At 49.8% G+C, this 26,787-nt stretch overlaps 10 protein-coding genes across 10 annotated transcripts; 4 read left to right on the top strand and 6 right to left on the bottom strand.

Moving 5' to 3' along the window:
- Positions 1-231: 231 nt before the first annotated feature.
- Positions 232-1,830, top strand: Pdw03_0568 (Vacuolar protein sorting-associated protein 62; the record flags this gene model as incomplete). Its single annotated transcript, XM_066099645.1, has 2 exons — positions 232-1,335; positions 1,393-1,830. 2 exons carry the CDS (start codon positions 232-234, stop codon positions 1,828-1,830), a joined length of 1,542 nt encoding a protein of 513 aa, XP_065957372.1.
- Positions 1,831-2,567: 737 nt separating this feature from the next.
- On the bottom strand, positions 2,568-4,552 carry Pdw03_0567 (Small nucleolar ribonucleoprotein complex subunit, putative; the record flags this gene model as incomplete). The annotated part of the gene is made up of 3 exons (XM_014680342.1): positions 2,568-2,719; positions 2,785-4,147; positions 4,217-4,552. 3 exons carry the CDS (start codon positions 4,550-4,552, stop codon positions 2,568-2,570), a joined length of 1,851 nt encoding a protein of 616 aa, XP_014535828.1.
- A 615-nt stretch (positions 4,553-5,167) lies between these two features.
- On the bottom strand, positions 5,168-6,298 carry Pdw03_0566 (Putative Vacuolar membrane protein; the record flags this gene model as incomplete). Its single annotated transcript, XM_014680341.1, has 2 exons — positions 5,168-5,815; positions 5,879-6,298. 2 exons carry the CDS (start codon positions 6,296-6,298, stop codon positions 5,168-5,170), a joined length of 1,068 nt encoding a protein of 355 aa, XP_014535827.1.
- A 1,009-nt stretch (positions 6,299-7,307) lies between these two features.
- Positions 7,308-8,022, bottom strand: Pdw03_0565 (Nucleotide-binding, alpha-beta plait; the record flags this gene model as incomplete). The annotated part of the gene is made up of 5 exons (XM_066099644.1): positions 7,308-7,408; positions 7,475-7,602; positions 7,657-7,713; positions 7,824-7,847; positions 7,991-8,022. 5 exons carry the CDS (start codon positions 8,020-8,022, stop codon positions 7,308-7,310), a joined length of 342 nt encoding a protein of 113 aa, XP_065957371.1.
- Positions 8,023-9,008: 986 nt separating this feature from the next.
- Positions 9,009-13,313, top strand: Pdw03_0564 (Zinc finger, PHD-type; the record flags this gene model as incomplete). Its single annotated transcript, XM_014680339.1, has 2 exons — positions 9,009-12,338; positions 12,399-13,313. 2 exons carry the CDS (start codon positions 9,009-9,011, stop codon positions 13,311-13,313), a joined length of 4,245 nt encoding a protein of 1,414 aa, XP_014535825.1.
- Positions 13,314-14,417: 1,104 nt separating this feature from the next.
- Positions 14,418-15,150, bottom strand: Pdw03_0563 (uncharacterized protein; the record flags this gene model as incomplete). Its single annotated transcript, XM_066099643.1, has 3 exons — positions 14,418-14,788; positions 14,868-14,936; positions 15,003-15,150. The coding sequence occupies 3 exons, from the start codon at positions 15,148-15,150 to the stop codon at positions 14,418-14,420; spliced, it is 588 nt and encodes a 195-aa protein (XP_065957370.1).
- Positions 15,151-16,439: 1,289 nt separating this feature from the next.
- On the top strand, positions 16,440-18,300 carry Pdw03_0562 (Multicopper oxidase, type 3; the record flags this gene model as incomplete). Its single annotated transcript, XM_014680337.1, has 2 exons — positions 16,440-17,409; positions 17,495-18,300. The coding sequence occupies 2 exons, from the start codon at positions 16,440-16,442 to the stop codon at positions 18,298-18,300; spliced, it is 1,776 nt and encodes a 591-aa protein (XP_014535823.1).
- A 2,531-nt stretch (positions 18,301-20,831) lies between these two features.
- On the top strand, positions 20,832-22,224 carry Pdw03_0561 (Serine/threonine-protein kinase DCLK; the record flags this gene model as incomplete). Its single annotated transcript, XM_014680336.2, has 5 exons — positions 20,832-21,013; positions 21,065-21,390; positions 21,455-21,795; positions 21,853-22,015; positions 22,064-22,224. The coding sequence occupies 5 exons, from the start codon at positions 20,832-20,834 to the stop codon at positions 22,222-22,224; spliced, it is 1,173 nt and encodes a 390-aa protein (XP_014535822.2).
- Positions 22,225-23,802: 1,578 nt separating this feature from the next.
- On the bottom strand, positions 23,803-24,851 carry Pdw03_0560 (uncharacterized protein; the record flags this gene model as incomplete). Its single annotated transcript, XM_066099642.1, has 7 exons — positions 23,803-24,078; positions 24,134-24,227; positions 24,281-24,291; positions 24,342-24,444; positions 24,496-24,661; positions 24,718-24,742; positions 24,825-24,851. The coding sequence occupies 7 exons, from the start codon at positions 24,849-24,851 to the stop codon at positions 23,803-23,805; spliced, it is 702 nt and encodes a 233-aa protein (XP_065957369.1).
- A 924-nt stretch (positions 24,852-25,775) lies between these two features.
- Positions 25,776-26,151, bottom strand: Pdw03_0559 (uncharacterized protein; the record flags this gene model as incomplete). Its single annotated transcript, XM_066099641.1, has 3 exons — positions 25,776-25,857; positions 25,937-25,995; positions 26,059-26,151. The coding sequence occupies 3 exons, from the start codon at positions 26,149-26,151 to the stop codon at positions 25,776-25,778; spliced, it is 234 nt and encodes a 77-aa protein (XP_065957368.1).
- Positions 26,152-26,787: the final 636 nt, after the last annotated feature.

The raw sequence follows: 26,787 nt of genomic DNA, 5'->3' as shown, positions 1-26,787 counted from the left end.
GTGTGTGTGTTTTTATATAGGCAACCCCACGATCCTGTTGTGCGCCCTGTCCCAACTATCATTGTCTCTCGTCCTACCATAGTTCCTGGGGAGTGCCCGACCGCTGCAGCCCTATCAATTGACTCCCACTGCATTGAACCCCTAGCATCGACTGGAATTTCTGAAATTGCAGTCTATGACCATACCCCACATAGTTCGGCCCTGACAGTCTATGTCGACTCGCTCTAGCAGATGACCCGGAAGGCCAAAGCAGCCATTGTCGTGCTCTCGAGCCTGATCGCTTATGTATCCATCAACAGCATAATCCACGTACTCCGGCCGACTGCTTTTGTCTGGTCTGCAGAGGACCGGGAGGAGCGGAGCTGGATCGCGAGCTCGCGCTCGTGGTTCGACCGCAAATCCTGCCGATGGCTCGGCATCTGTGGCGCAGCCCACGTACAAACCGTGCACGGGAAATTCGGACATCGCGATCCAGCAGAGTGGGTTAATGCACAAGATGCCGAGCCAGAGGCACCCTGGCGGTCCTTTTGGCTTAGCGGGACTGGTGAGGCCGAGTGGGATGCCGAAGAGCGGGCTCGGCGGCAGATCCCGGGCTATGTTTTTCATCACGCCCCACTCGTTCACCTTTATTCTGGCGAGCAATTCTGGCCGGGGGATATCGCAGAGCACCTGCATCATTCCACTCCGACTCTGAATTACACTCCAATTCAGGCCCAATGGGACCATCCGACGCTGGCCGATCTGGACGAGTTGAACAAGTGGGGGTCACGGCACGTTTTTTTGACGAGCAATGATGATGTACAGACGCGTCCACCATGGCTCGAGGGTGATAAGAATATACCGAAAACGGATGGGAACCACGACGAAGAATCCTGGGCTGATTGGGATGGCCGAATCGATGGTGATATTCCCGGTGACACGGAGGAAGATCGTTCCAAGTGGTACGACTTCCACCAATTGCAAGAAGACGCTGCCGCTGTAGACGAATCCAACACCAATGAACATTTTCAAGCCCAGCAAATACTCAAAGAGGAGATTCGCAAGCGCTACGGTGGAGAGGAGATCTATGATAATGGTGCTGGTGGTCGAAGCGATGCCCCGGCAATCCTAGTGGTGGTGGACAAGGGCAACGGAATTGTCGATGCGTTCTGGTTCTACTTTTACAGCTTCAACCTCGGTAACACTGTTGTCAACGTGCGGTTCGGAAATCACGTCGGCGACTGGGAGCATTGTCTGGTGCGGTTCCACAATGGCAAACCGAAAGCGCTCTTCTTCAGTGCCCACCAGGGCGGAGAGGCTTACAGCTACGAAGCTGTTGAGAAGATCGGACAACGCGTAAGGACCCAAATCAAAAAAGTTGCAAGAATCATTTCACTAATACTACCTTGGCAGCCCGTCATCTACTCCGCCGAGGGCAGCCATGCCATGTACGCTACAGCCGGAGTACACGAGTACCTTCTCCCCTGGGGACTGCTGCATGATGTGACCGACCGTGGTCCACTATGGGATCCCCTTCTGAACTCACAGGCCTACACCTACGACTTCGATACCGAGAATCTACGGGCGTCCACCTTCAGCCCCTCTGCCCCAACTGAATGGTTCCATTACAGAGGCCACTGGGGTGACAAGTTCTACCAACTAGGCGATTCTCGTCAGTATCGATTTGCAGGCCAGTACCACTTCGTTAATGGACCCACTGGCCCAAAGTTCAAACATCTCAACCGCCATAAGGTGTGCCAGGGCCCTGACCGTGCTCCCTGTGTCATCAAGAACTTCATTGATCGAGGGAAACGACCTCAGCGGTGGGGCTTAAGCAGCCCGAGAGAGTAGTGTTTCGTGGGATTCATCCAATCTCTCGAGTCCCACTGTTTAATGACGGCTACGAATGATTTTCCTGCGCCCCCTCCTGTTGTCGGAATTTTCTGAACCCGCACATGTTTATACCCAGCCCAAAATTAGAGCAAAGCACCCCCGGAGATGATCCTTGCTAACGTGATTTGTTTTCTCTCCTGCGCTTGTTTTTCTTGTCTGCCCCAGATACCCCGTTTGTTACTGAGAATCCTTGACCAGGGCTAACAGTATAGAACCCTCCTACGAATGATACCATGACCCTTCATGTGATTTCACACGACTTGCATGTGCTATGGCTTGTTTACTGGCTTTGACCCCCTGCTCTACTCTTTTTTTCGGACACCGGGCGTTCTGTTTATTTGTTGGTTTCTCTACGCTAGAAAGATGTGAACAATCTTCCAAAAAAAAATGATGGCCTACTGCAAAGCACCGTTGCATCTATATCTGGTTTAACCTCAGGCGTTACCTTTGATTATTTTTAATGTACTTGAGGGCAATGGGATGCCTTGAGTCTGCATGGTGATTAGTATGCAGGCCAAGGCATCGGCAGATGTCTCGACTATACCCAGAGACCACGCTGACTCATGGCAACTACTGCAAAATGGTGACCACGTTGATTTACCAGCGACTGTACGACAGAATGAAAAGCATGTACCACTATAATGGTAGTATATATACGACAAGAAAACATAAATATTTAATTTAGAATCGGTCGTCTATCCCCGAATCTCCCAGAGTCGGATACCACCCTGCTCATTACCAACAGCCAACTGCTCCGAGTTCGGTGAGATAGCCACCGAAGAAATGCGACCCAACGGCGTGTTGGAAGTAGGCCAGTTGCGGTATACCGTGCAGGTCGGAAGGTGAACTATAAAGAAACACAGTCAGCAAAGAACACGCAAAAGCACAAGCAGAACCAAAAAGGAAACATACCAAGACGCAGAGCATCACGCTTCCACCGACTCGCCATAACCATCATCTGCCCATCAGGTGCAAAGACCAAATGGCTAATGGGGGTAGTGAGCTGATCGAGCACACGCACCGGGTCAGGGTTGCGAGGGATACCCGACTGAGTCGAAGAATCCTTCTCGGCAGCAGAAGCATTTGCATAAGCAGCCGCCCATTCGCGACGATCATAAACGTTGACAATACCACTGGAAGAACCAATCGCCACCCAACGATCCCCTCCAAGCTGAGTCCGGCCCGAGCGACCACCAAGGCTGAGAACCGTTGTGCCGACAGCACCGGCATCGAGCCAGCGCGCTACAACACGGCCTGCACGTCCATCCCACTCAGAGACCTCACCGTTCTTCGACACAACTGTCATACCCTCGCCATCAGACCACCAGGCGAAGTCTGCGACACCGCCGCGACCGTCGACGCGAACCTGTGCGATCCACTGCGCGGTGTTGGCATCTAGGACGTTGATCAGACCGCCGCCCTTACGGGCTGTGCCGACTAGGCCGACAAAGCGGCCGCATGGAGAGAGCTTGAAGCGCTCCATGGACTTTTGCTCTTCCTTGCGGTCGGAGGAGCCGTTGACTTTGTCCACTTTGCCGGTGTCCAGGTCCCAGATGTGGAAGTAGCGTCGGCGGCCCGAGGCGAAGATTTTGTTGCCTGTGGGTGCGGCGAAGGCGGACGTGTGGATTGGTGTGTGCTTGATGTGCAGAGAGGTGAGGAGGGGGTTAGGAGCGGGCGCGGAGGGAGAGATGTGGTGCAGGAAGAGGGTGGAGGCTGGTCCGGAGGAGAGCAGGAGCGGGTAGTGCGGGTGGAAGGTCAAGGAGTCGACGGAGGAGGGTTGCAATTTGCCGATGTCCTTGAGTCTCTGGATGTCGATGACTTCCTGGCGCAGCTTGCGCTTTCCGCTGGAGCGCGCGTTGTCTTCTATGCGCGTCAGGTCGGAGGCGTTTTGGAGAAGCTTGGCTAGAGGCTGCATGGAGAGGTTCTCATTCTCGTTGTCCGAGTCGATTTCCTCCTCGCTGCCTGCGTCCGAGTCCGAGTCCGTCTTGCGGCGCTTGAGTTCCGGCGTGGCCCACTCCGGTGTTGGGTGCAGACGTGTGAACTGTCTGCGCAGTCGTCGGACGTATTCCTTGCCGCTGACCACATCTTCGGCTTCGGTGTTGCGCAATTTGCGCAGTCTGGCTTGGCTTGCTAACGACACGGCGAGGCGCTCGTCGTCGCTGTCGTACCATACTGCGGGTTCGTCCTCTTCTTCGTCGTCCTCGGCATCCGAAGGGGTTTCCGGTGATGGAATGAAATCAGTGGTGGGGGGTGCACCGGAGTCAAGGAAGAAAAGCTAGATGAAAGCAGAATTGTTAGATCGAAACCTCGAGATCTGTAAACGCATGGGAGTGGAGTCGCATACGTCTGAATCGGCTAGAGCAGCCAAATCTTGGCCCTCGCCTTCCTCGGCATCTTCGCTCGCATCGCTCTCGTCATCACTGTGCAGAGTGAGAGCCATGCCAGCCTCGCGGTCCTGCTGGTTCTTCAATGCGCCCATGAACCCCTCATCGTCGCCGAAAAGCATACGCTCTAGCTTCTTCTCTGCCTCATCTTTTTCGGGAACTTTGTCCTCATCTGAGCTGGTTTCATCTTCCATCTCGACATCTGAGTCATCCGGGCGAATGTTGGCCGTAGTGTTCTCGAATGGAGACCGGGCGGTCGTCCGCTTGGGCTTGTTCTTTAGCCCTACGTTAGGCATGGCGGTTGGTGTGAAGATATCTGCCGATGAAGCACAACTGCTTGCAGACTCGGTCGCCGAATTGATAATTGAATGCAATAATGCAATTGTAGGCTGCAGATGTTCCTCAGGCGGGACTTGAACATTTTTCTTCTTTGATTTTTCCAGAATTGGCAGATCAAAGCGGTGTGGAAGGCGGCATGTACAGTCAGTCACCTTGGTTTTAGGGCAACAAATCGGGACCTCATCTGAACAAGCTTAATACACACATTTGACATCTGATATATCCTTTACTTGGAGTAAATTGGCGAGAAGAGACGTTTTCAGAGCCAAGCCTTTTTGTCACATGCAAAAAATGTGGTAAGACATATTGGAGGAAGATGGATAAGTAGACAAGTTCAGAGACATTGGTTATCTCATGGTTGGATGTTTATCACTAGTTCATTTTTGAGTAATACAACAGATAATTACTCTTGTATAGCCTAGATGCATGCATACTAGATAGCCGGAAAATGGAAAATTTACACTCATATGGAAGGGCGAAACAATCTTATTTACCTTGAAGATCACTAGTAACACCAATCATTGACAACAGTGCAGGTACCAAATTCTCAAAGTCAGAAGACAAAGGAACATTCAGCGATGTGTTACACTAGCTTTCGTATCATGTTCGTCACCACTGCTACTTGAGCTCGGAGGCTCATATGGAGGAACAGGGTTGTGATCTTCAGGAAGTAAATGCTCGGATTCCCGGAGAGCGTCCGCAGTAGCCTTCTGCTGCGAGGTGGTTCTCGAAGATTTCCCAGATTCTTCATTATCAGAATCAGTGAAGTATGATTCGTCCAGGCCAGCAAGAAGAGCCTCCCGGCGGTCAGCATCATCATCGGTGGCAGCATCTCCAATCGTGTCGTCCACCGCGTACTGCGAGACTGGTTTTTTGATGAATATGTCGATAATGTAATATTGGATGGCATTCATGATAACTGGGAAAAGAAGCATGACGAAAAAGATCTGGATAGCAGCGTTTCCTTCTGTCCATCTTAGAGCCCAGTCGCCGACCTTGACAATGAAAGGCAAGAGCTCGATGAGGAAGAACACGCATATCTTCATACCGAGCAATCCCATGAAATAAACGATGGACTGCTTGAGCCACCATGTTGCACGTGGGGGCTGGCCATAATTGCCAGACTCGATCGATTCCGGAGGGGTTGCAAGAGGTGTGTAAGATGCCAAATAGTTGAGAACGCGGAGAAGAAGGATTAGAATGGGGATACCGAGAGTAGTCTATTCCATCTGTTAGCCAGCAGCCCCTTAGAAGAGATCAAAACAAAATCAGTAGAAACGCACGTCTATTCCCAGGTTCAGCAAGTAGAATGAGCAAGGGTTCGGCTTGTATGAGCTTCGGATGTCCAGTTGGCCTGCAGAAAACATCGACATGACCAGATTCAGCATGTGAAGCATCACCGATCCAAAGACTTGTTTCGAGACATCAAAGGCCCAGATCTTCACCGGGCGCTGCGGTCGTTCTCTCCATCTCTTATAGACTAGAGACAATAATGCGAGGCCACCAAGAGCAATCTGAACAAACACGGAGAATGGACCAAGCAGCTTGCATTCTCCTCCTTCGCCGTTTGGATCCTGACCTGGGCTTGAAGAGTTTGTTCCATGATAGTATACTCTGTGTGCACCCAAGGGCGTTGGAGTGGTAGCAGTGATTAACGTGGTCGTCACTATCGAAGCCAACGAGTTGGTCGCGGTATCCATCATCTCTTAGTCTGGTAAGACCAGAAAGATATTGAAAGAGCTCAGGTAAAACACGACATATGCTGGAGACCAGATGGCAGTTCTAGTAAGCGCCCAGTAGCCTTGGCCCCAAGGAAACCTTGAGAGGTTTATCAAAGGCGGAGACAGCCGAACGTCATACGCGTGACATCAAAGTGAGTGGCAATGGAACGGATGATCGGATGAGGAGGAGCAAGCCCAAAATTGAAATATTCTGTTCTTTTTGAGAGAGGATAGAAAATTAAAGAAGTTGGGTAAAAAAGAATAAGGGTCAAGTGAAGTGAATCTGAATGCTGCTGCGGCCTAGGCGGTGTCAGGATCCCCGCAGCGGGATCGACAAGGCCGATGGGCATTTCCCTTCCAGGGGTTGGATGGCAGTAAGCCTACATTAAGGGTCTTGGATCTTGGCTTTCTGTTTTTTTTTTTTGCTATCTGCTCTGATCCTGGTCTTGATTTGTTTTGCATACATCATATAAGTCGATACCAAGCTAAGGATTATTCTGAATAATAGTGGGGATTGATCAGTGATTTCCCAGCCTCGTAGATGGGTAGACCCTGTTTTCAGCTTGACATTGTAGATCGAGATGACACAAAGCTCGAAAATAGCTCACGATTTGACTCACCTATCACTTTCAGCAGTGTGGCACGCATGGAAGTCTTTGCACCTAGCATCTAGCTATGCCACGGAGAATGTTGGAGCAAAATGGAGGGTCGAATTGACGAAGAGAGTAGTAGTAGTAATGGTTAAATAGAAAAAACACAAGAAGAAATCAGATCTCGCCGGCGTGTTGTTCGCACGATCATTTCCGGGTCAATATATGACGACCAGAACCAGCCTCGCCCACCATCAAACCCTCCGAAAAAAGAAAAAAAAAACCCCAGGGAATAAAAACGCCGGAAACCCCTCAACCAAGCCGCAATTGAATAGTAGAGCCGTTGCAATACCACGCGCAGCTAAATGCTAGTAGAGGGAAGAGAAAAGGAATTCGTCACATCATTCTATCCCGTGTTGCTGTTTGAGCCGTTCTAAATTCTCCTGCCTTTCCGTAATGTCCTCTTTCGTACGGACCATCTTCTCTGGCTGATGATACAAGACTAGAACACCCAAAATTAGTCACCTCCAAATTACCCGGGTTTGTTTGATCCATATGCTATGCGTACCAACCAAGTATCTGTTCTGGAAGTTGAAACCATTGAGTTTATCGCATGCCTGTTTGGCGTCGTGAACGTCCTCGTAGACAACGAATGCCGTTCCTTTGGAAGTATTGGCGATACCCTGACGAATTTGACTGCAAAAGAAGTAGTATTAGATCGGGCTCTGATACGAGACAGACGACTATTACCGAATAGGGCCAAATTTGCCAAACAGGTCGAACAGTTGCTCCGCTGTTACGTTGTAGCTGTTGATAAAGATGTCAGCGATTTGATCACGATTGTAAATTGCGGGTTACATGGCTGAGCCGCCGGGGAAGCAAGCCGGAGCAAAGCAGCGAAGTGATCAGGTACATACTTGAGGTTCTTGACGAAGAGAATCCTTTGAAAGAAGAAGAAAAAAGTTAGCGCTGGTCAATTTAAAATGTCAGGGATCTACTAGACCCAACGATCAAGCAGTCGATGACAAAATGGCACTTGTGTCGAAGATTGGGGGAGGGGCATGGAAAAAGTATTCTCACGTACCGATTGGCTTCGGGGGCGAGCTTTCGGCTCATTCTCAGAGGCGAGAGAGTCCTAGAATATGTTGAATGGAGGTTTTAACAAGAAAGATACGCAAGGTATCAGCGGCAGTGTTGGAATAGCGAAGAGGTAGAAGACCCGAGCAAGGCGCAAGGACAACCACGAGGTTTGTCTTGGCGGTGCGCTTACTTATCCCGGTTTAGTGGCAGTTGGTTCTTAAACCGTATGTGACCAGGTCATGTGATCTTCATCGGTGTGGTGAGATGCCAAACTTCACACGTGATTGTATTGTGCTGGTACCGGACTGTATCATCAAGACGGACGCTCTCGGCGTTGCCAACTTCCTTTGGACTACAGAGAAATGAGCGTCGGGGGGAGGAGGGGGAACAACCAAGTAAACACAATCGCTCGTTTCAATGAGTGCTTCTCCATCTTCGTCTTTTACATAAGAAATTTGAATCCATTTCATTAATAGTAATCGAAGTACACAACGTAACGTAGGAGCCCGCAGCTGTACCGTATACATACATACCTTCAAAGTTGCTACTACTCGACTCCCGCTTCCTCCTTCGCCCCAACACCTCGCGCTCATCCGCTTCTCTCTCGCTTTCGGCGCTTCATCTATTCGCAAACTTGTCATTTTCCATCCAGTTGACAGGAAACGGTTCCTGTCTACTGGACCTCACTCGATTTCCTTCCCTACCTGCCCGCAGTTTGCGGCGCGACTCTCGGCGCCTTTGTCCTCCGCCGCTTGATTCGAACCCCCTCAACGCTCCGCGACTACCGTCAGCCACCTACCTCGCCCTCAATCTTTTATCAAATCTCAGTTATAAACTTGCGGTCCATTGTGCGCATGCTCTTTTGCCAGGAATGACATTCCCTTCGCCTGCGCCGGCCTCTCGCTAGCCCGTGTGGTCCAGTATCCCCGCTTTGCACCCACCTACCGCAAGCGCATCTTTTCGCACCTCCGACCCTCCATATTTAATTTTCTTCTAACTACACTCTCAACCGGGTTTCGAAAATGATGAGTGCGGCATCATTTGCGAATCCTATCGGCGGCCGCCCGCCGCAGTACCGCACTCCGTCTCCTCCTCTGCGAGCTGTCGAACCCATCACTCCATCCACAGCCACCGATTTTCACTCCTCTTGGGCCAACAGCGGCCCCCTACGAGCTGACAGTCTTGATCGCGACCAGCTTCCTTTGAATCACAATCAACATGTCGCCGCAGAGGGTGGCTCACACCAGCGATCGGGTCATGGCCGCTCAAGCTCGACTATCGACACACTTGCGACAATCGCCCTCGCAACAAGTCCTACCTTTGCATCACTCCCTCTCAATCCACCTTCCCCTAGCTTTCGGTCTACAATTTCCTTATTTCCACCTGACTCTGCAGAGTCTGAACGACCGGCGAAGCGGGCACGGTCGGCGAGAAATCCGTCGCCCTTCTGCCCGCGATCTGGAATGCTGAAAGAAAACCCACACGCAGCTGGGCTTGAAAGCATGACAACCGATGCAGAGCTTTTACTCAATCTCGCGCGGCCTACTAATTTCTACCCGGGCAACCACACCAAACGAGTCAGCATCGACGAGACCTACCACCACTACGCAGGCGACATGATTCGTCAACCTCGAGTTGGGTTCGCTGCTGTTGGACATCCTGACCAGGGCGATGTCAAGATGAATCACAATTCCGAGGATTTACCTCATGCTCGCATGCGCTCTCGTTCTGACGGGTCAGCCTTTACATCCTGTCCTGCGATCCGCGGAATCCGCCCAACTACTAGCTCAGGCACTTTCCCGCCAATCGTTTGGGAGGATGAGCACGAAGGCAAAGCCTGTCATCCACCAGCTGATGCACCTTACCCCATTGCTTATGGAATCCATCCTCCGGTCGATCCCCAAGAACCCCAATTCTCACAAAAGTCCCTGCCCGTTCCATCCAAAGTAGAAGAGGAAGAGGGTGACACCAATCAAGCAATCTGTGGGGCATGTCAACTAGCGCGCATTCCAGTTGAGTCTGAGGAACAGGACGAAGACACGTGGATCAGTTGCGATGGATGCAAAGGATGGTTCCACATAGTTTGCGCTGGTTTTAAGAACGATCGAGAGGTTCGCACAGTGGACAAATTTATCTGTCGGCCATGTCGATCAGTTCATGGCCAAACAACTTTTGTACGCAAATCCTCACGGGCCCGGACAGCTATTGACTACGCAGGCCTGAACCAAGGCCTCGTCAAAGCTGCCACTGACTCCTTGGAACATCATTATCTTGAACCCATCCGACAAGGAAAGATCCGATTCCAAGCTGAGAATTTTCCTCGAATGAAGCCTGAGCTGGTTACAGCAGAATATTTTGAGCGAGGAAATGGATGGACGGAGCCTATTGTGATACCTGCCTGTTGGAACTCGACCGAGCCTGTTTTCTCGGAGAATCCAGACTTCGAATCTCTAGTACAGGAGGCTTCATCTCAAGAGATGTTCGATGATCTCCTCGAGAACCAACCAGAACAATATAACCAAATTAAAGAAGTTGTCGATTGTGGCCAAGATCTCTTGGGTATGGTCATTCCGCGGGGTCTCACTGTCCGTGCTGTGGCAGAGCTTTACGGACCCGAAGAAAGGGTTGAAGTGATCGATGTTAAGTCTCAGCAAGGAGAGGAGAAGAGGTGGAACATGCAAAAATGGGCGGATTACTACGAAAGCACTGAGCAGGACAAGCCTGTCAGGAATGTCATCAGTTTGGAGGTATCGCAGAGCAAACTCGGCAGACTCATCCGGCGACCGAAAGTTGTGCGTGACTTGGATCTGCAAGATGCTGTGTGGCCAGAGGATCTGAAGGCAAATGGCGAATATCCCAAAGTACAGTTCTACTGCCTAATGTCTGTTGCCGACTGCTATACCGACTTTCACATCGATTTTGGAGGGTCTTCGGTGTACTACCACATTCTGAAGGGCAAGAAGACTTTCTTCTTCATTCCTCCCAAAGACAAACACCTCAAGAAATACGAGGAGTGGTGCAACTCTCCTGCCCAAGACTCGATTTTCCTTGGAAACCAGACCAAGGAGTGCTACCGTGTCGATCTCTCCGAGGGAGACACCATGCTGATCCCGTCCGGCTGGATTCACGCAGTTTGGACCCCGGAAAACAGTTTGGTTATTGGTGGCAACTTCTTGACCAAATTGAATTACGGGATGCAAATTAAGATACTTAACATCGAAAAGGAGACCAAAGTCCCCAAGAAATTCCGATACCCTTTCTTCCAAAAGATCCAGTGGTACACGGCTCAAAAGTATTTGGAGGAAGACCCCGTCCCGCAAAATGTGATGGAAGCATTTCTGCAGGATGAGAACTATCGGTTCCACCGCCAATATCCAATCTATTACGAGTTTGGAGAACGCACCAACCAGGAAACCCCAGGTTCTCCCCATTACAATGCACGTTTCTATTCACAGGCGGAGCTAGAGGGCCTACTTGAATTGACAAAGTATTTGCTACGGACGGCACTCATTGCGGGGGGCTACACCGTTGATGGAGTCGTCTCCATGGACGTTCGAAACGCTGTCCGACGCTCCATCCCCAAAGGCACAGGAGATCCTGTGGACCTGATCAGGAAATTTGGAATTTGGGTCGCCTGGAAGCGTGGCAACGAAAAGGCGCCCCTCTGGACTCGACCTGGCGTCATCGAAAGTAATCCCAAGGTTTCTATTACAGACAAGAAGCCCGCAGGGCGACCAAGTCGCCGATCTGAACGGAACGTTGATAATCAACGCACCTATGCCGAGAGACAAGCGGTCCAGTGGCCTTCAGAAGATGCTCCTGCAACCCCAAATCCACTATCCAGCAGCCTTGCTTATGCGCATTCTGATGGAAGTGGTACACCGGCGCCATTCAGTGTTGCAACAGAACCGAGCATCAAGGATATTGCTACACCCAAACCACGGGCTGTGCAGCGGGCCTCGGGTCTCGGTCCTAAGCGAGTTGCATGTGACGCCTGTCGCAAACGACGCATTCGATGCCGACACAAAGATGAACCCGGTGATTTGGGGCTGAACGGGCAAGTCGCAGTCAATGCCTTCACACCGGGCTCTGGGGTGAGCACTCCGTCGTCATTGGCCCAAGATGCTGTGTCTGCTTTGAATTCCTTGGCAGCGATTGCATCGCAAACTGGGTTACAAAACAACGGCCATCTTGTTGACCTGGATCGATTTGAGAGCTCAGCAAGATTCCAATCCGCAGTCATGGGCAATTCTACTATAGCCGCCAGCCGTCACATTGACGTGAGCCCTGACGGAACCAATGGAGGAAAAAAGGGGCGCAGCAAGGCGTGCGATGATTGTCGGAAGAGCAAGGTCAGTGGTACCCGCTAACGGTTTCTTTTGCCCCAGTTCCTGTTACTGACCTGACACCAGCGCCGTTGCATCCACGATGAGTATGGTCGAATAGATCCGATCAAGGCTCAGGAACGCTCTAAACCTCGTGCGAATGCTTCCGCCAAACGAGCACGCCCTGCTGAAGAGGATGACATGCCTACCACAGCCAAAAAAGCGAAGCAGGAGAGCACTTCGCCCACGACACAGCCTGCAGCATTCTTTGATCATGATAGTGACGAACTGATGGCACAAGACGAACTGATGGCACAAGACGAACTGATGGCACAAGACGATCTGATGGGTGCCTTTGATCACGAGTCTCTCAGTCAAATTGAATCAGCTGAGCATTTGCCAGAGGCAAATCAGGCACCTCCAAATCAAGCTATGTACGCCTCACCGCCTGCTTTCCAGGCCGAGTCTGTGGATGCAAAGGAACTAAATTCCGTGTCTGCGCCTTCATCCAAGCCAAACACTTCCTTGGTGTCACCGCCCACGTCGCTGGCCGACGAGATGGACGGAGTCCAAGAGGGAGAGGCCGTACCGTCTGTAGAAGGGGAGGTGTCCACTGATCTTCACACTCCCAACTCCAGCTCTCGTCACTCGTCTCGCCAACCTCGACATGTCGATCGGTTTGCGTCCAATGCAAGTACAGCCCGGGCTCCGAAGCAAGCGACACGAGCCACGTCTTCCATGATCGGGGCACGCAAGACCACTCCTGTTCCAGCATCAACAAGGAAGCCTTCATCACGTCCCTCGTCTTCACACGCGAAGAAGAGCTCTCCGATGTATGAAAAGCATTTCCATCGTCACGCCCCTACATCATTATCTCCGCGTCAGCACAAGCATAGCCAACACATGACCGGGGATGAAGACGCAGATGAGGAAAGTCTTCGTTTGATACGAGAGCTCCAAGAACAAGACTTTGGTCTGCGGAAACGATCGACAAGGGTTTAGTTTCGCAGAAGCGGTACAGATGAGAGACATAGAATCGGGTTCTGCTTTTTGTTTGTTATTATTCAGGTTATCAATTTACCACGGGTTCGGGGTGGGAAATCCGGAGTTTCTTGTTTTAAGAATCACGTCTCTGTGTTCTGGCGTTTTCTGGGTCTGGGAGAATTGGGGAGTTTTGTCTTTTGGCTTTTGATATCAAATGTCGTTTGCATCAAGTTCTTTTTTTTTTCTTTTTCAGTCTGCCTGGCCTTTTCCTGGTCTGATTACACTATTTTCCTCCTAGTCTTTTCTTTATTCCATTTTATTCCATTTAATTTCCTGTGATTTTTTTGTTTTACGCCAGGGCCTCTTCACAACCAACACTTTGCTTGCTAATTGTTTGTTGGGCTTTCTCTCCTCCCTTTGGCTGCGCACAGCAACGAGGCGTTTTCTGCAAGTCTTATACATGTACTTCTTTCGTTTGTTTGTCACAATCTGCCTGGTTTACCCTCGTGCATATATTAGCTATAGGGTTATGTAGCAATTTCCTGAAACTATACTCTTTGAAATGTGAACTATTGTGTGCTTGTGCCGGTTGCTGCCTGATGAAATAGTGGATGGTACTTGTCTGTAGAAGTCTTTCCATCGATTTAGCTTTTGATAGTCAAATTTAGCGCTTTGAATTTTGCTTCCAACTCCAATTCAAAATGGAAGAATCCGAACGAGTGCTATATATTGGGGCAAATAGCTGAAGAGGACGCTCCACCTATGTCGGAGATTGGCCTCCTATCAATTATCCTTGGGGAGTTGTGCCCTTTGGTATAAAATTCCCCGGACGAATTGAACAAACACCGCACTAGAATCAACGAATACAGCCCGATGTGCCGTGGGTGATACAGTCAGCGCTGGTTAGGCGTCTATAACCCCTAGCCCCGCAATGTGGACAAGACATACATCAAGAGATAATACGGGCGCATTACTAGTTGCATAATTTCCTGTTCAACCTAATCGCCCGGTAGGAAGAGCCGAGATTCATTCACTATATCACCACACCCCATATCTCCTGCTGCGCATCACGACCCCCGCCTCCACTCCACCCATAATCCAGGACATCCAACCTCAGCTCGGCTAGGTCAGTACAGAAGTTGTTGCCGGTTCAGCAGTCCGCAGCACTAGCGGTATATTATCCGTCATTGCCTCAGCCGAGCTACTCCAAAGCAGAGAGTACAAGCCATCCGTGCCAGTTTGTCTCGCGTAAAAATTGACCCCGGTCACGGTGACTAAGACGTAGCCCCCGTACGTGGACCATACGTTGCTGAGCTTGGTGTTGTTCGACTGCTCCGTGTCAGACATGCCGGTGAAGCTGACTGGATTGGCGTCCGTATTGCCTTGGTCTAGACACAGCTTGTTGGTATTGGTCGCCAGGGTGTTGAAGCCCTCGGTGGAACCGGTACTGGAACTGGGGTGTGCAAGGAAGGTGTTGTCAGTGGAGGCGGTGACTATTTACATGTACCCGGTTAGATGGAGATCGCTAGATTCTCATGGTTTTCATATATCGAGAAGAGATTGGGTTCTTACAGTTGATTGGGGTCATTGCAGCCCTTGTGGCTGTGTCAACTTTGGACACATCCGCAACTTCGGCAATGCCTGTTGTCCAAGTAATATAGATCAGTCACTCCTGCTGGTTCTGGGGGTTTGTGAGGGCTAAGATACCGTTCCTGTAGAAGACGGGCAGTCCACTAATGCCGGGGCCATACGCATACAGCTTGAATGAATCGGTTAACCTCGCCTGTCGTTCTTCGAGTGGATGCGCAGAGCAGACTAGCCCAACGGCCAGAAGAAGGATAGAAAGAGATAGCATCTTGCAAGGAACAAGTCCGACAAGATGTTGGAAGGGGGGGTGTACACAGTAGTGTGTCAGGATTAAGTCCAATTTATAGAACAGAAAGGAGTCACGAGGGCATAGTCAAAGAGAAAACTGTTGATTTACTCAGAAGTAGCACATTAGAACCTATCCAATGACCTGTGTGATCTTCTATCGCTGATACGTCTTTTTTCAAGATTGTAAGCCAAGCCTCCTTTTGTGATCTGGACTGGCACGAGCTGACGATACGTAATTTGCAACGCCATTGCCAGGATCCCAATCAAAGAGAAATACCCCTGTCGCCATCAGCTGGCTATGGTCCATGTCAAAGTCCTGATCCTGGCTATTCCGATCCCAATGGCCAGATCAATCACTCACCGTGCTCTAGGTCAAGACTCTCACGACCATCGACAATCCTGGACAAACCAGTTGATATCTCAAAAAATGAAAACTAAAGGAAGAGATGCAAAATCGCAATCGCATTCCCCGAGCACAGGTGGAATGCTTACTCTCGTATACGCTAAGGCTGAAACGGGATGCACCAAGATAATACAGGACAGCGCGTCGGGGAGCATAACCCTAATGAACGACCTGCAAGCCGATCTGACTGCGACCGAACCAGAGAGTAACATCTGTGAGCCTCTCTCATTGGCTCTCGTTGCACGTTTTTGATTTGTTGACATGAGACACACAGTCCCAGTTGCATGGTACATGCGGGTTATCTGTCTTTTCCAAAGTATTATTACGAGAGAACAGGCCGTAGTCAACATCTGCGCAAAACGGCCCATGCACACGAGTCTGATAGACGGCGTATGGATCCAGCCGCGGGGAACCTCCCCGGGCCGACCATCTTCTTACAATTTGAATGGTGGTCTCCAGCTCTATCAGGCGTCCCACCGAGAACATAGCCTCAACATCCGAGCTGGACGATGAAAGTGACTCTTCGCCATGGCCATTCGTCGGTTGGGTCGTCTTTTGTACTACGAGATCGTGTTTTCCCCGGCATATCCTAGTGACGAGGTACGAATGCAGGACACCTCGTGAAAAGAGACATGGCGTTCTTGGTCCAGATTGAACTTCCCCGTGTCGTGTTAGACGACTCTGAGATATGAGACATGGGCTTAAATAGAAGAAAAATTCTCTTGATTGTTTATCGGCAGCAAGTCTCATCTGTTCTCTCATTCTTGACGCTTTTCCAGTCTTGAAAGCTCTAGAAAGAGCGATTTCTGTAACTCCGAGAGAGTTGGGCGTTATCTACGTGCCCTGTTTGGCTTGGACTAGTAGCTATGAAGCTTCAGGCTCTTCTCCTCCTGGCAAGTAGCCTGAGTGCTTCTATCACGGCGATTCCACACGATCCAGCCGATTCAATCACTTTCCAGCCACAACACCATGGACCCACAACTACAACCAAGACCCAATCAACCTCCAATATCTACAAGCCAACAGGAAGACCCTGTGCAGGCAACACGCCCCGAACACGGTCTCAATGGTGCCAATTCGACGTCAACACCGACTATACTCAGATAGTACCCAACACGGGCGTAACACGGGAATACTGGCTCAACATCGAAGAGCTAGTAGCCGCACCAGATGGATTCAGCCGGCCAATAATGGCCGTCAATGGGACAATCCCGGGCCCAACGATCTTCGCCGACTGGGGCGACTGGGTTGTGATTCACGTCACGAACAGCCTCCACAAAGCCCAGAACGGAACTAGCATCCACTGGCATGGGATCCGACAGAATTATACGAACGGCAACGACGGCGTGGTCTCCATCACGCAGTGTCCCACCGCGCCTGGTTCAACCATCACCTACAAATGGCACGCCGAGCAGTACGGCTCGTCGTGGTACCATTCGCATATTGGGCTACAGGCGTGGGAGGGTGTGTTTGGTGGGATTGTGATCAATGGACCGGCTACGGCGAACTACGAGGTGGATAAGGGCAGTCTGTTCCTGACGGACTGGTCGCATCCCACCGTTGATGAGTTGTACTTGGAGGCTCAAACGGTTGGTCCGCCGACTATGGATACTGGGTTGATCAATGGAACCAATGTCTTTGGGAATGGGACCAATTCTACGGGGACGAGATTCCAGATGAAGGTTAATCAGGGGTCTTCGTACCGTTTGAGGATTGTTAATTCGGCTATTGATACACACTGGAAGTTCATGATTGACAACCATACGCTCACCGTTATTTCGGCCGACTTTGTGCCAATCAGGCCGTTTACGGCGGACTTTATCAACATCGCAATGGGTACGTGTTGTTCTACTTTTGATATCAAACCCAAGCCCCGACGCCTCCAAGCTGAAAACCACAACTAACCAACCGCCATCCACAGGCCAACGCTACGATGTAATCGTCACAGCAAACCAACGCCAAATCTCCGACTCATTCTGGATTCGTGCAATTCCCCAAGAAGCATGTTCTGAAAATGCAAGCCCCGACAATATAAGAGGAATCCTCTACTACAGCAACAGCCCCAGCACACCCACAACAAACCCATTCATCTTCCCAGACGGATGCGTCGACGAACCAGCCGCCAGCCTGATCCCCCAAGTTCCCAAGACCGTCTCAGCCGCAGACTGGAACAACCTGACAGACGTGACACTGGGACGCAACAGCGCGAATCTCTTCCGCTGGTACCTCAACAGCACGACGATGCAAGTACCCTGGGAAGACCCAACTTTGCTCCAACTCATCAACAACGAAAACACGCCGAACTTCACAACGTCGAGCGGCGTGATTGAGCTACCCCGCGCATACGAGTGGGTATACCTTATGATCAACACAAGCTTCCCAGTCGCGCATCCTATTCATTTACACGGGCATGACTTCTTTATTTTGGCGCAGGGGTTGAATCCGTGGAATGGGAGTGTTTCGACTAACAACCCGCCACGGAGGGATACGGCGATATTGAACGGGAATGGGTTTTTGCTTGTTGCGTTTGAGACGGACAATCCCGGGGCGTGGCTTATGCATTGTCACATTGGGTGGCATACTAGTGAGGGGTTTGCGTTGCAGTTTTTGGAGAGGGAGAGTGAGATTGAGCCGTTGATTGATCGGAAGGCTCTGGGCGATAATTGTAATTCTTGGAATGCTTATGATGCGGCTTTTGGAATTGAGCAAGAGGATTCGGGGGTTTAGGGGGTGGATGGGTATGTGGTTCTAGATGGGCTCGGTCATTCTGTAGGCGAGCCTCATACACACCAGATTTTAGGCCGAGCGAGATGGATTTCCCTTTCGGTTTTCGTGCTCACCCCTTGCCGCTTTTTGCTCACTGAGCATCAGATGATTACTACATAAGCTCCAGGACTTGCTCACTAACCGGCGCCTATAATTTTTTTTTATCAGAATACCAGGTTACAATACATAGTGGAAACCCTATATAACCTCGGTGGGCTCGGCTGTCCCAGAACAAAAGTACGAAGATTAGTCGTTCAGATCCCACATAGATTGCATAAATAGGGATTTTTATCATTTTTACTTAGTTAGAGAATTTAATTTGGCTGAGCGAAGCGAAGCAAATATACAATACAATCAATGTCTTAATTACTAGGTCTAAATCCCCGCCTTTCAGATTTGAGATCTGGCCTCTGATTGGTCGAGAAAGTCGGAAGTCACGTGATTAAATTCAACATTTCTGATGCTCAACCGTGCCAAGAAGCTCCAGCCATTCTATGATCAGTATTGTACTGATCATCAATATCTTTATTTCAAGCTCGATCAAGAAGAGTGGCGTCAAGTCGAGTATCTTCTTCTTCTGACAAAGCCCTTCTTTGATTTCACAATGATGCTATCAAAGACAAAGGATATTACCGCACACAATATCTACAGTATCTACAATAAGCTTTTCTCTCATCTCGATGCAGCCGAGGCGAAGCTTAAGAATAAAGGTGTGATCTGGAAGAAACGGATGTTATGGGCACTCCAAACAGCAAAGAAAAAGCTCTCCAAGTACTACACTGCCACCGAATACGAGCCTTATGGTGACATCTACGCTCTAGCAACAATCTTCTCTCCATCAAAGAAGCTCCGGTACTTTTCCTCGACTGATTGGCAGGGCGATATTGATTATGCGAATCGTTATCAAGAGGTCCTGAGCCGAGAGTTCGATCGATATAGGAAGATGCTTACGCATGATACTAATGACCCAGCGGTACTGGAGACTTCTGGAGTAGCCATCGATGAGAATGATGACTGTGATCTTGATGCTGCTTGTGCATCCCAGAACCAGCCATTGGAAGAGCTTACAAAACCAGATGACGACGAGATTGCACGATATCTTGCTCGTGGAATTGAACGACAGAAACCTCGACTTTTCTGGAAGGAATATGAGAAGAGCTTCCCGACCCTAGCTAGGATAGCAAGGGACATTCTATCTATCCCTGCTAGTGGTGCTGGTGTTGAACGACTATTCAATTGTGCTCGTGATATCTGTCATTACCGTCGTGGTCAATTGAAGCCGAGTACAATCCGTGGCCTGATGCTGCATCAGTTTGCTACCAACTTTGATCTTCGGCAAGAGGAGCTGGAGATTATCAAAGAGCATCTATCTCAAAGTGAAGCTGCTTTGCTAGATCAAACTCGGAGATCATTACCACAGCTTGAGGTCTTAGAGCCTATCAGTGATAACGAGGAGGAGGATCAAGAGACTGGACTCGAGGCTACCCAGCACACTGAGAGCGGTGATAATGACTCGGATGATGATAGGGCTGAGCGATGTAGACGGGCAAAAGGAAAACAACCTCAAAAACGACCATGCGAGGCTGTTGAAGAGGATGATGAGCTTCCAGAGATGCTGGTCGATGGGAGTATTCCAAGTCGTTCAGGGCGGATTCGAAAACAGCCAAGGTTACCAGATGGCTTCCAGTTAGATCTGTAAATAGCAAATAGGTCCTAGAAGATTCAAATTCATAAAACCCCCCAAAAAAGCATAGACTGAATTTCTGACCGTGGTCAAAGACTAGATTTGCGACCGTGGTCAGAGATTCCAATTGTATACTACTATAAGTAGAGCAGTGCTTAACCGTCTACCCATAATTTCTGACCTCGGTCAGAAATTATACTTACCTGGTGATATTCAACAACCTCGAGTACCAAGTATTACACGAAAAATACATAGGAATGTATAATAATAATGCATACCCCTTGAGGTCACGAGTCTAGGCATGTTTGTATTGTTTGATATCCAATGGATATGAGGTCCATATCCAAATCCGCACTTTGCGGATATGGATTGCGGATATCCGCGGATATTGCGGATCGTGCCGCAGTCTAATCATCCGTAGTAGCCTCTACTACTACTTCCTTAGCCGCCTTTCCTAGATAGCATTAGTTTTAATATCCCCCTTTAATAATATTATTGCCTCTAGGATAATATACTAAAGCTACACCGATATCCTATATTTATCTAATTGTCACGGTGCGAACCGTGATGCTTAGTTAGAGGAAGATCACGGCACGTGATCTCCGACCTGTTTATCTGAACTTCGGTTCTAGATCCTGTTGTAGCTCTTCGAGCTACGTCTTGTATAATAGCCTGCTCCTGCCTGTACCTGTCAATTGGAATCTGATCTGTTATGACCTGTTCCTACCAGTCATCTCCTATCATACCGTCCTGCCAGCCCGCACCCTGACAAAACGCCTCTCTGCTCTCGTCCGCTTTGCGTTCTAAGATGGATCCATCTCTGTACTGCCAAAGCAACCTTCTTTATACACAGGAGTCATTGTCAAAATATCAACATGGAGGATACCATCCAGTCAACCTCGGAGATACATTTGAAAATGATCGTTACAAGATACATCACAAGTTAGGATGGGGTGGCTTTTCCACAGTATGGCTTGCGAAAGACAGAGAGTCAGTTTGTCCCGCACCAACTTTGTTCATTTCTAGCTAATCTCACGCCAGCCGAAATCAATGGGTCTCCTTGAAGATCTTGACCGCAAATTCGTCGATATCGCGAGAGCTGCAAAATTTGAAAATTCTAGAGAGGCAATCTCGGAGAGGGCTTTCTTCAAACTATATTATTCAGCTCCTTGATGCCTTCACACACAAAGGCCCCAACGGGGTCCACCAATGTCTTGTTTTTGAATTACTTGGTCCTTCGGTTGACAAGGTCCTCTCGGACTACCATGAGGCTCAAGAAAAACTCCTCCCGGAAACCGTGCTCCGAATTTCTACGCAGCTCTTGAAAGCTATCAAATTCATTCACAGTGCCGGCATGTGCCATGGAGGTGAGGGAGCTTCCCCCTCTGCAGTTGTTTTCTGTGGTTGGCCTTTTTACTCACATCTTATTAGACATCAGTGGTCGGAACATTGCATTTAGTTGCACTCATTTGTCCAAACGGACTGAGGAGCAGCTTTTTGATGTTCTTGGATTCCCGGAAATTGAGCCACTGAAACGGGTTGATGGCACGCCTCTAGGCAATGAATTGCCGGCCCAACTGATCAAGGCAGCAGAATGGACTGAGTGGATAGACGAGGACGATGAAGATATTCGGGTCCTCGATTTTGGAGAGAGTTTTTTTCAAGGGCAGGAACCTCAGAAGCTGGCCCAGCCGGCTTCATTGAGGGTACCAGAGACGATTTTCACCGACTGCTTCGATTATCGCGTCGACTTATGGCGCACAGGTTGCATGGTACGTCAACATATCATTTCTTTGAAGGAAATATACTTACGGCGATATGAGTTGTAGATTTATTCCTTCTTATTCACGACCTGGCCATTCTGGTATCTTGGCGAGGACGAGGTTTTAATTTACCAGATGATTGGCTTTGTGGAGAGGTTGCCAGCTGAATGGGAGTCTAAGTGGGAATCAATGCTGATGAGTTCTAGCCATAATCTGGAGCTAGAAGAAGGTAATTAAATTGATCCACATACAGAACTGTTGCTAAGTTTGCTCGAAGATTACGGAACCTCGAAGCTTGAACGGAAGTTTGCTGGTTTGGTACCCAATCCAATACTCAAACCTCTACTTCATGTGATCCAAGGATTGATGCGATTTTTACCGTCTAGTCGCTTTACTGCAGAAGAGGCACTTGATTTGCTGGGTAACTTTCAAGATTAATGGACGAATTAAGCAAAGGGACATACTATTGGCACAGCAGTTTTACTACTGGCACAGCAGTCTAAACCCCTTTAAGATTTTAGTCCTTGGCAGTCCATTTTCAATACCAGTGCAATTTTGTATGGTGTCGCCATAGTAAAAAACACTGGTATTGAAAATGGACTGTCAAGGACTAAAATCTTAAAGGGGTTTAGACTGCTGTGCCAACAGTTTGTCCCTTGTTGGAAATGAGAGTGGTACTTAGTAACCGGCCCCTGAAATTTTTTTTCAAAAAATACGGACCCCCGCAAGCGAGGGTCCGCCACCATTCGTGGGGGGATCACCCAAACGTCGGTTTTTTTTTCAATTTTGTCATTTTGATTTTTATCCTCTACCACACCGCCCACCGTGCCTAAAACCAATAAAGAGATAGAGATTGAGATTGAAAAAGCAATAGACTCTCTCTCTAATCAATCTAAACCTAATATTGCAAAAACTGCGCGAGAATTCGCAGTTTCCGAGAGCCGGCTACGACGACTATGGAAAGGTGGAAAATCGCTTTTTCAACGATAATTCAATGGCCGGAAGCTTACTCCTATACAGGAGGGGGCTTTATATAATTATATTGATTACTTTGACGCGGTCGGAGTATCAATAAACCGCCGTTAAATTACTATGGTAGCCGATTCAATTCTCGAAGAAGATCACTTTCAAACCCACCCTGATAGCCGCGAAAAACCCCCTAAAACTAGCGATCATTAGCTAAAACATTTTCTTAAACGTTATCCTGAGTACGATTTTCGACGCCGGCGAGCTCTTGATATTGAAAGAAGTGCTACACTTGATAAATCAGTGGTTGAGAGGTGGTTTAAAGACTACGAGCGGGTTATCACTGAGCATGGGATTTACCAACAAGATATCTACAATTTTTCTTACTCTCGTGTATAAGCCATATACTACAACCTCTTAACGTCGGCGTGTTTAGCGTGTAGAAGCACTGGTATGGTGAGGCAGTTGAAGCGGCTACAATGACTAGATGCCGCAAATTTTCAAAGGATGAATTCCTACACTCAATTGGCGAAATTAGGCGCAAACCCTTCCGGCCACATACAATTAAGCTTAGTTTTAAATTAACTAGCCTTTGGCCTATTAATTCTAAGCTTGTTACCGATAAATTGGAGTCGTACGACCTATTTAATGAAAATCTACCCCGGTCAACTACACCATCAACTACCTCACAAAACATCGAGTTTAGCACTCCAAAAACCGCCGAAAAAGTGAGAAGGATAAGCCTACGGCTTAATAAAGATAACCCTACCACTCAGCGCTTCAAGGAGGGGCTAGCAAAGCTTGTGAAAGGGGCTAAGGCCCAGGCAACATTAGCTGTTCAGCTACAACGAGAATTCGATTCTACACAAGCTATTATGGGGGCACGCCACGCTAGATACGACGCATCTCGTTGTCAGGGTGCGGGCTGGCAGGACGGTATGATAGGAGATGACTGGTAGGAACAGGTCATAACAGATCAGATTCCCATTGACAGGTACAGGCAGGGGCAGGCTATTATACAAGACGTAGCTCGAAGAGCTACAACAGGATCTAGAACTGAAGTTCAAGATAAACAGGTCGGAGATCACGTGCCGTGATCTTCCTCTTTTTAAGCATCACGGTTCGCACCGTGACAATAGCGATACCCGCGAGACCCTCCGTCGTCGTACACCAAGGGAGATCGTCGAGCAAGCCGACAGGACACGCGAAACGGTCGCGCGGAGAAAGGCGAGTGCTCCGCTTGGCGGCGGTTGTTACTTTGTAGCGGCGAATGTTCTCCCCTCCGGTGATGTAAAGATGACGGTTAACAGCGCTTCTGGTGCGGAGCTGCTACGTACGCATGTTGAATGGCTGAAGGCTTTCGGCCCGGCGGCACACGTACGAAAGCCGACGTGGGGAGTAGTCGCGCGCGGTATTGACACGAAGACGATGCCGCTGACGCCGGAGTCAATGGGGGGCCTAGCGAAGGAGCTGATCTGGCAGAACAGCCATTCCTGGGGTGGTTCCCGGGATAATGTCGAAATACTACACCTCGGCTGGCTAATTAAGCCCGGTAAGCGTCGTGATGGATCGATTGTGATTGAATTTACCGATCCGGTGGTAGCGAACCAAGCAATCACACAAGGCACGCTCTGGCAGCACCAAGTGCACCAGACAACTCGCTTTTGCCGGGAGGGTCGTTCGAAATTATGCCTAAAGTGTTAAAAGCCAGGACACGTCCACTCGCAGTGTTTGAACGAGTACCAATGCGGCCACTGCGCGAAGGGACACCCGACCTGGGAGTGCCCAAAGCAAGGTGACGCTGAGATTAAATGCGCTAATTGTGGCGCAGGCCATCGTCCAACAAGTGACGCCTGCGAAGTGAAAGCGGCGGCGAAGGAAGAGGCGAGACTAGCGCTGGCTAATAGCCCTTTATACCACCGAGTACCGCTTCACTTCCGGCAAAAGGAGGCTACGAAGGGCAACGCCACCACCTCCCAGCCCCAAGGCGCTAATCAGGGACTCAACACCTCAACCCATGCGCCGCAGCAACAAGTCACACAGGGAACGACAACACGACGGACAACACTCACATCGAATCGGATAAACCCTAAGCGCATCCCGGTCCCCGCTCCAAGCGAGATCCGGCGAATGAACGAGAGTGTCGGCACTGAGAGAGCGAAAAGAGGAGCACTGAACCGGCGGAAAGAAGCTGGGCCCGCTATGCGAACCAGATCGAGAACGTCGGGGGACAACGACCTGCCGACTATCCCAGAATCTGCTATAACAGTGAGCCAGTCGGCTCGCTCGCTTCGGTCACAAAACCAGGCGCTAGCACGATTTATACCGAACCCAGAACGACAACCACAACAGCAAGTCACGCACAAGAAGAGACGGATCACCGAGCCGGCCGACGTTATGGAGGAGGACCAGGAGTGGGAGCAGCAGCAGTCACCTGGTATTGTCACAGAAGTGGAAGAAGAATTCCACGATGCTTCAGAGCATAGCGATACTACCGAGACTGAAACCGATACCAACCTCACCATCTTGTCGTAATGAGTTACTTCCAAGTGATTCAATACAACGCACACAACGCCTACCCAGTCATGGCCTCGATCTTAACGGACAAAGCAGTCCAGAAAGCTGAAGTGATCGCGGTCCAGGAACCATGGATCAACTCTCAATCGGCGATAACCCACCACCCGAACAAAGCCACCCACCGACTAGTTTTCCCGAAACTAGAAGAACGAGCTAGGGTCTGCCTATTCGTGTCGAAACGGATCGACCCAGGAATCTGGTCATGCAAGACGGTGTCGAAAGGATACCAACTCCTAAAACTAAGGAGGAACCACCACCACCAGGGTGGGTGGACCGACCTCTTCGTGCACAACATCTACAACAACAACGACGACGAGACCATAAAACAGCTAGGTGAGGAACTGGCTCAGAGACTGTATGCTGAGCATATCGTGGTAGGCGACATGAACCTCCACCACCCAATCTGGGGAGGGGACAGTGTTAAAGCTGAAGCTGCTGCCGAGCAGCTACTCGATACTCTCGGGAAGCACAATCTGGGGATAACGACGGAGCAGGGGACGGCGACGTGGCGGCGCAATAAGCAGGCATCTGTCATTGATCTCACTTTCGTTAGTGGTTCACTGATTGAGAGAGTGGTTGAATGTAGGGTTGTGGATTGGATCACTACCCGGTTGTAACGACAATTGACATCGTGACGCCACCGTACGAACCACCAAAGAGAAGGAACTGGAAGGCCACAGACAATAAGAGGCTGATAGAATTCGTCGAACAACATATCAGCCAACTCACCACCACCACCGCCACCGCCACCGCCACCGACACATCCAACCCCAGAAGCCTCACAACTGCTAACGATGTGGAAGCCAAGTGCCAGGCATTCATGAAAATCATCAATGATGCAGTCGATATCTCCACACCGTGGGCGATCCCTTCGCAGTGGGCGAATCCTAGTTTCACACCGGAGTGCCAGGAAGCAGTCAAAGAAGTCCGACGACTCCGCCGTCGACATGAACGCACAGGTGACCCATACGACAAAGAGCTATACAAAGCAGCAAGAAACCAGAAGAACCGGCTGATCAAGACCGCCCTCTGTCGATACCACCGCCGGAAGGTACAGGAGGTTATCGAGGAAGGGCCTGGCGGCATGTGGAGGATGAGCAAATGGGCGAGAAACCGGCAGGGGGCGTATGACCAGGGGGTCACGCCGTCGATCAAGATACTAGGGACGGAGGACCTCGCAGAAACGGTCGAGGAGAAGGCAGCTACATTCCAACAAGCCTTCTTCCCAGTGCCACCACCGGCAGATCTCTCTGACATCGATCCGACAGAGATCAATCGAAGACCGATCCACTTCCCAGAGATCACACACCAAGAGATCACACAAGCAGTCAAAGCCTCACCACCAGACAAAGCGCCAGGAGAGGACGGCCTTCCGAACTCACTGTGGCATAAGCTTATTGAGATCCCGGCAGTACTTGACACTATCTCTGGGATTTACAACGCCTGTATACGGCTCGG

The sequence above is a fragment of the Penicillium digitatum genome, chromosome 4, assembly GCF_016767815.1.
Source record: "Penicillium digitatum chromosome 4, complete sequence".
Lineage (NCBI taxonomy): Eukaryota > Fungi > Ascomycota > Eurotiomycetes > Eurotiales > Aspergillaceae > Penicillium > Penicillium digitatum.
Note: the sequence above shows the minus strand (reverse complement) of the source record. Positions and strands in the feature narration are given on the sequence as shown.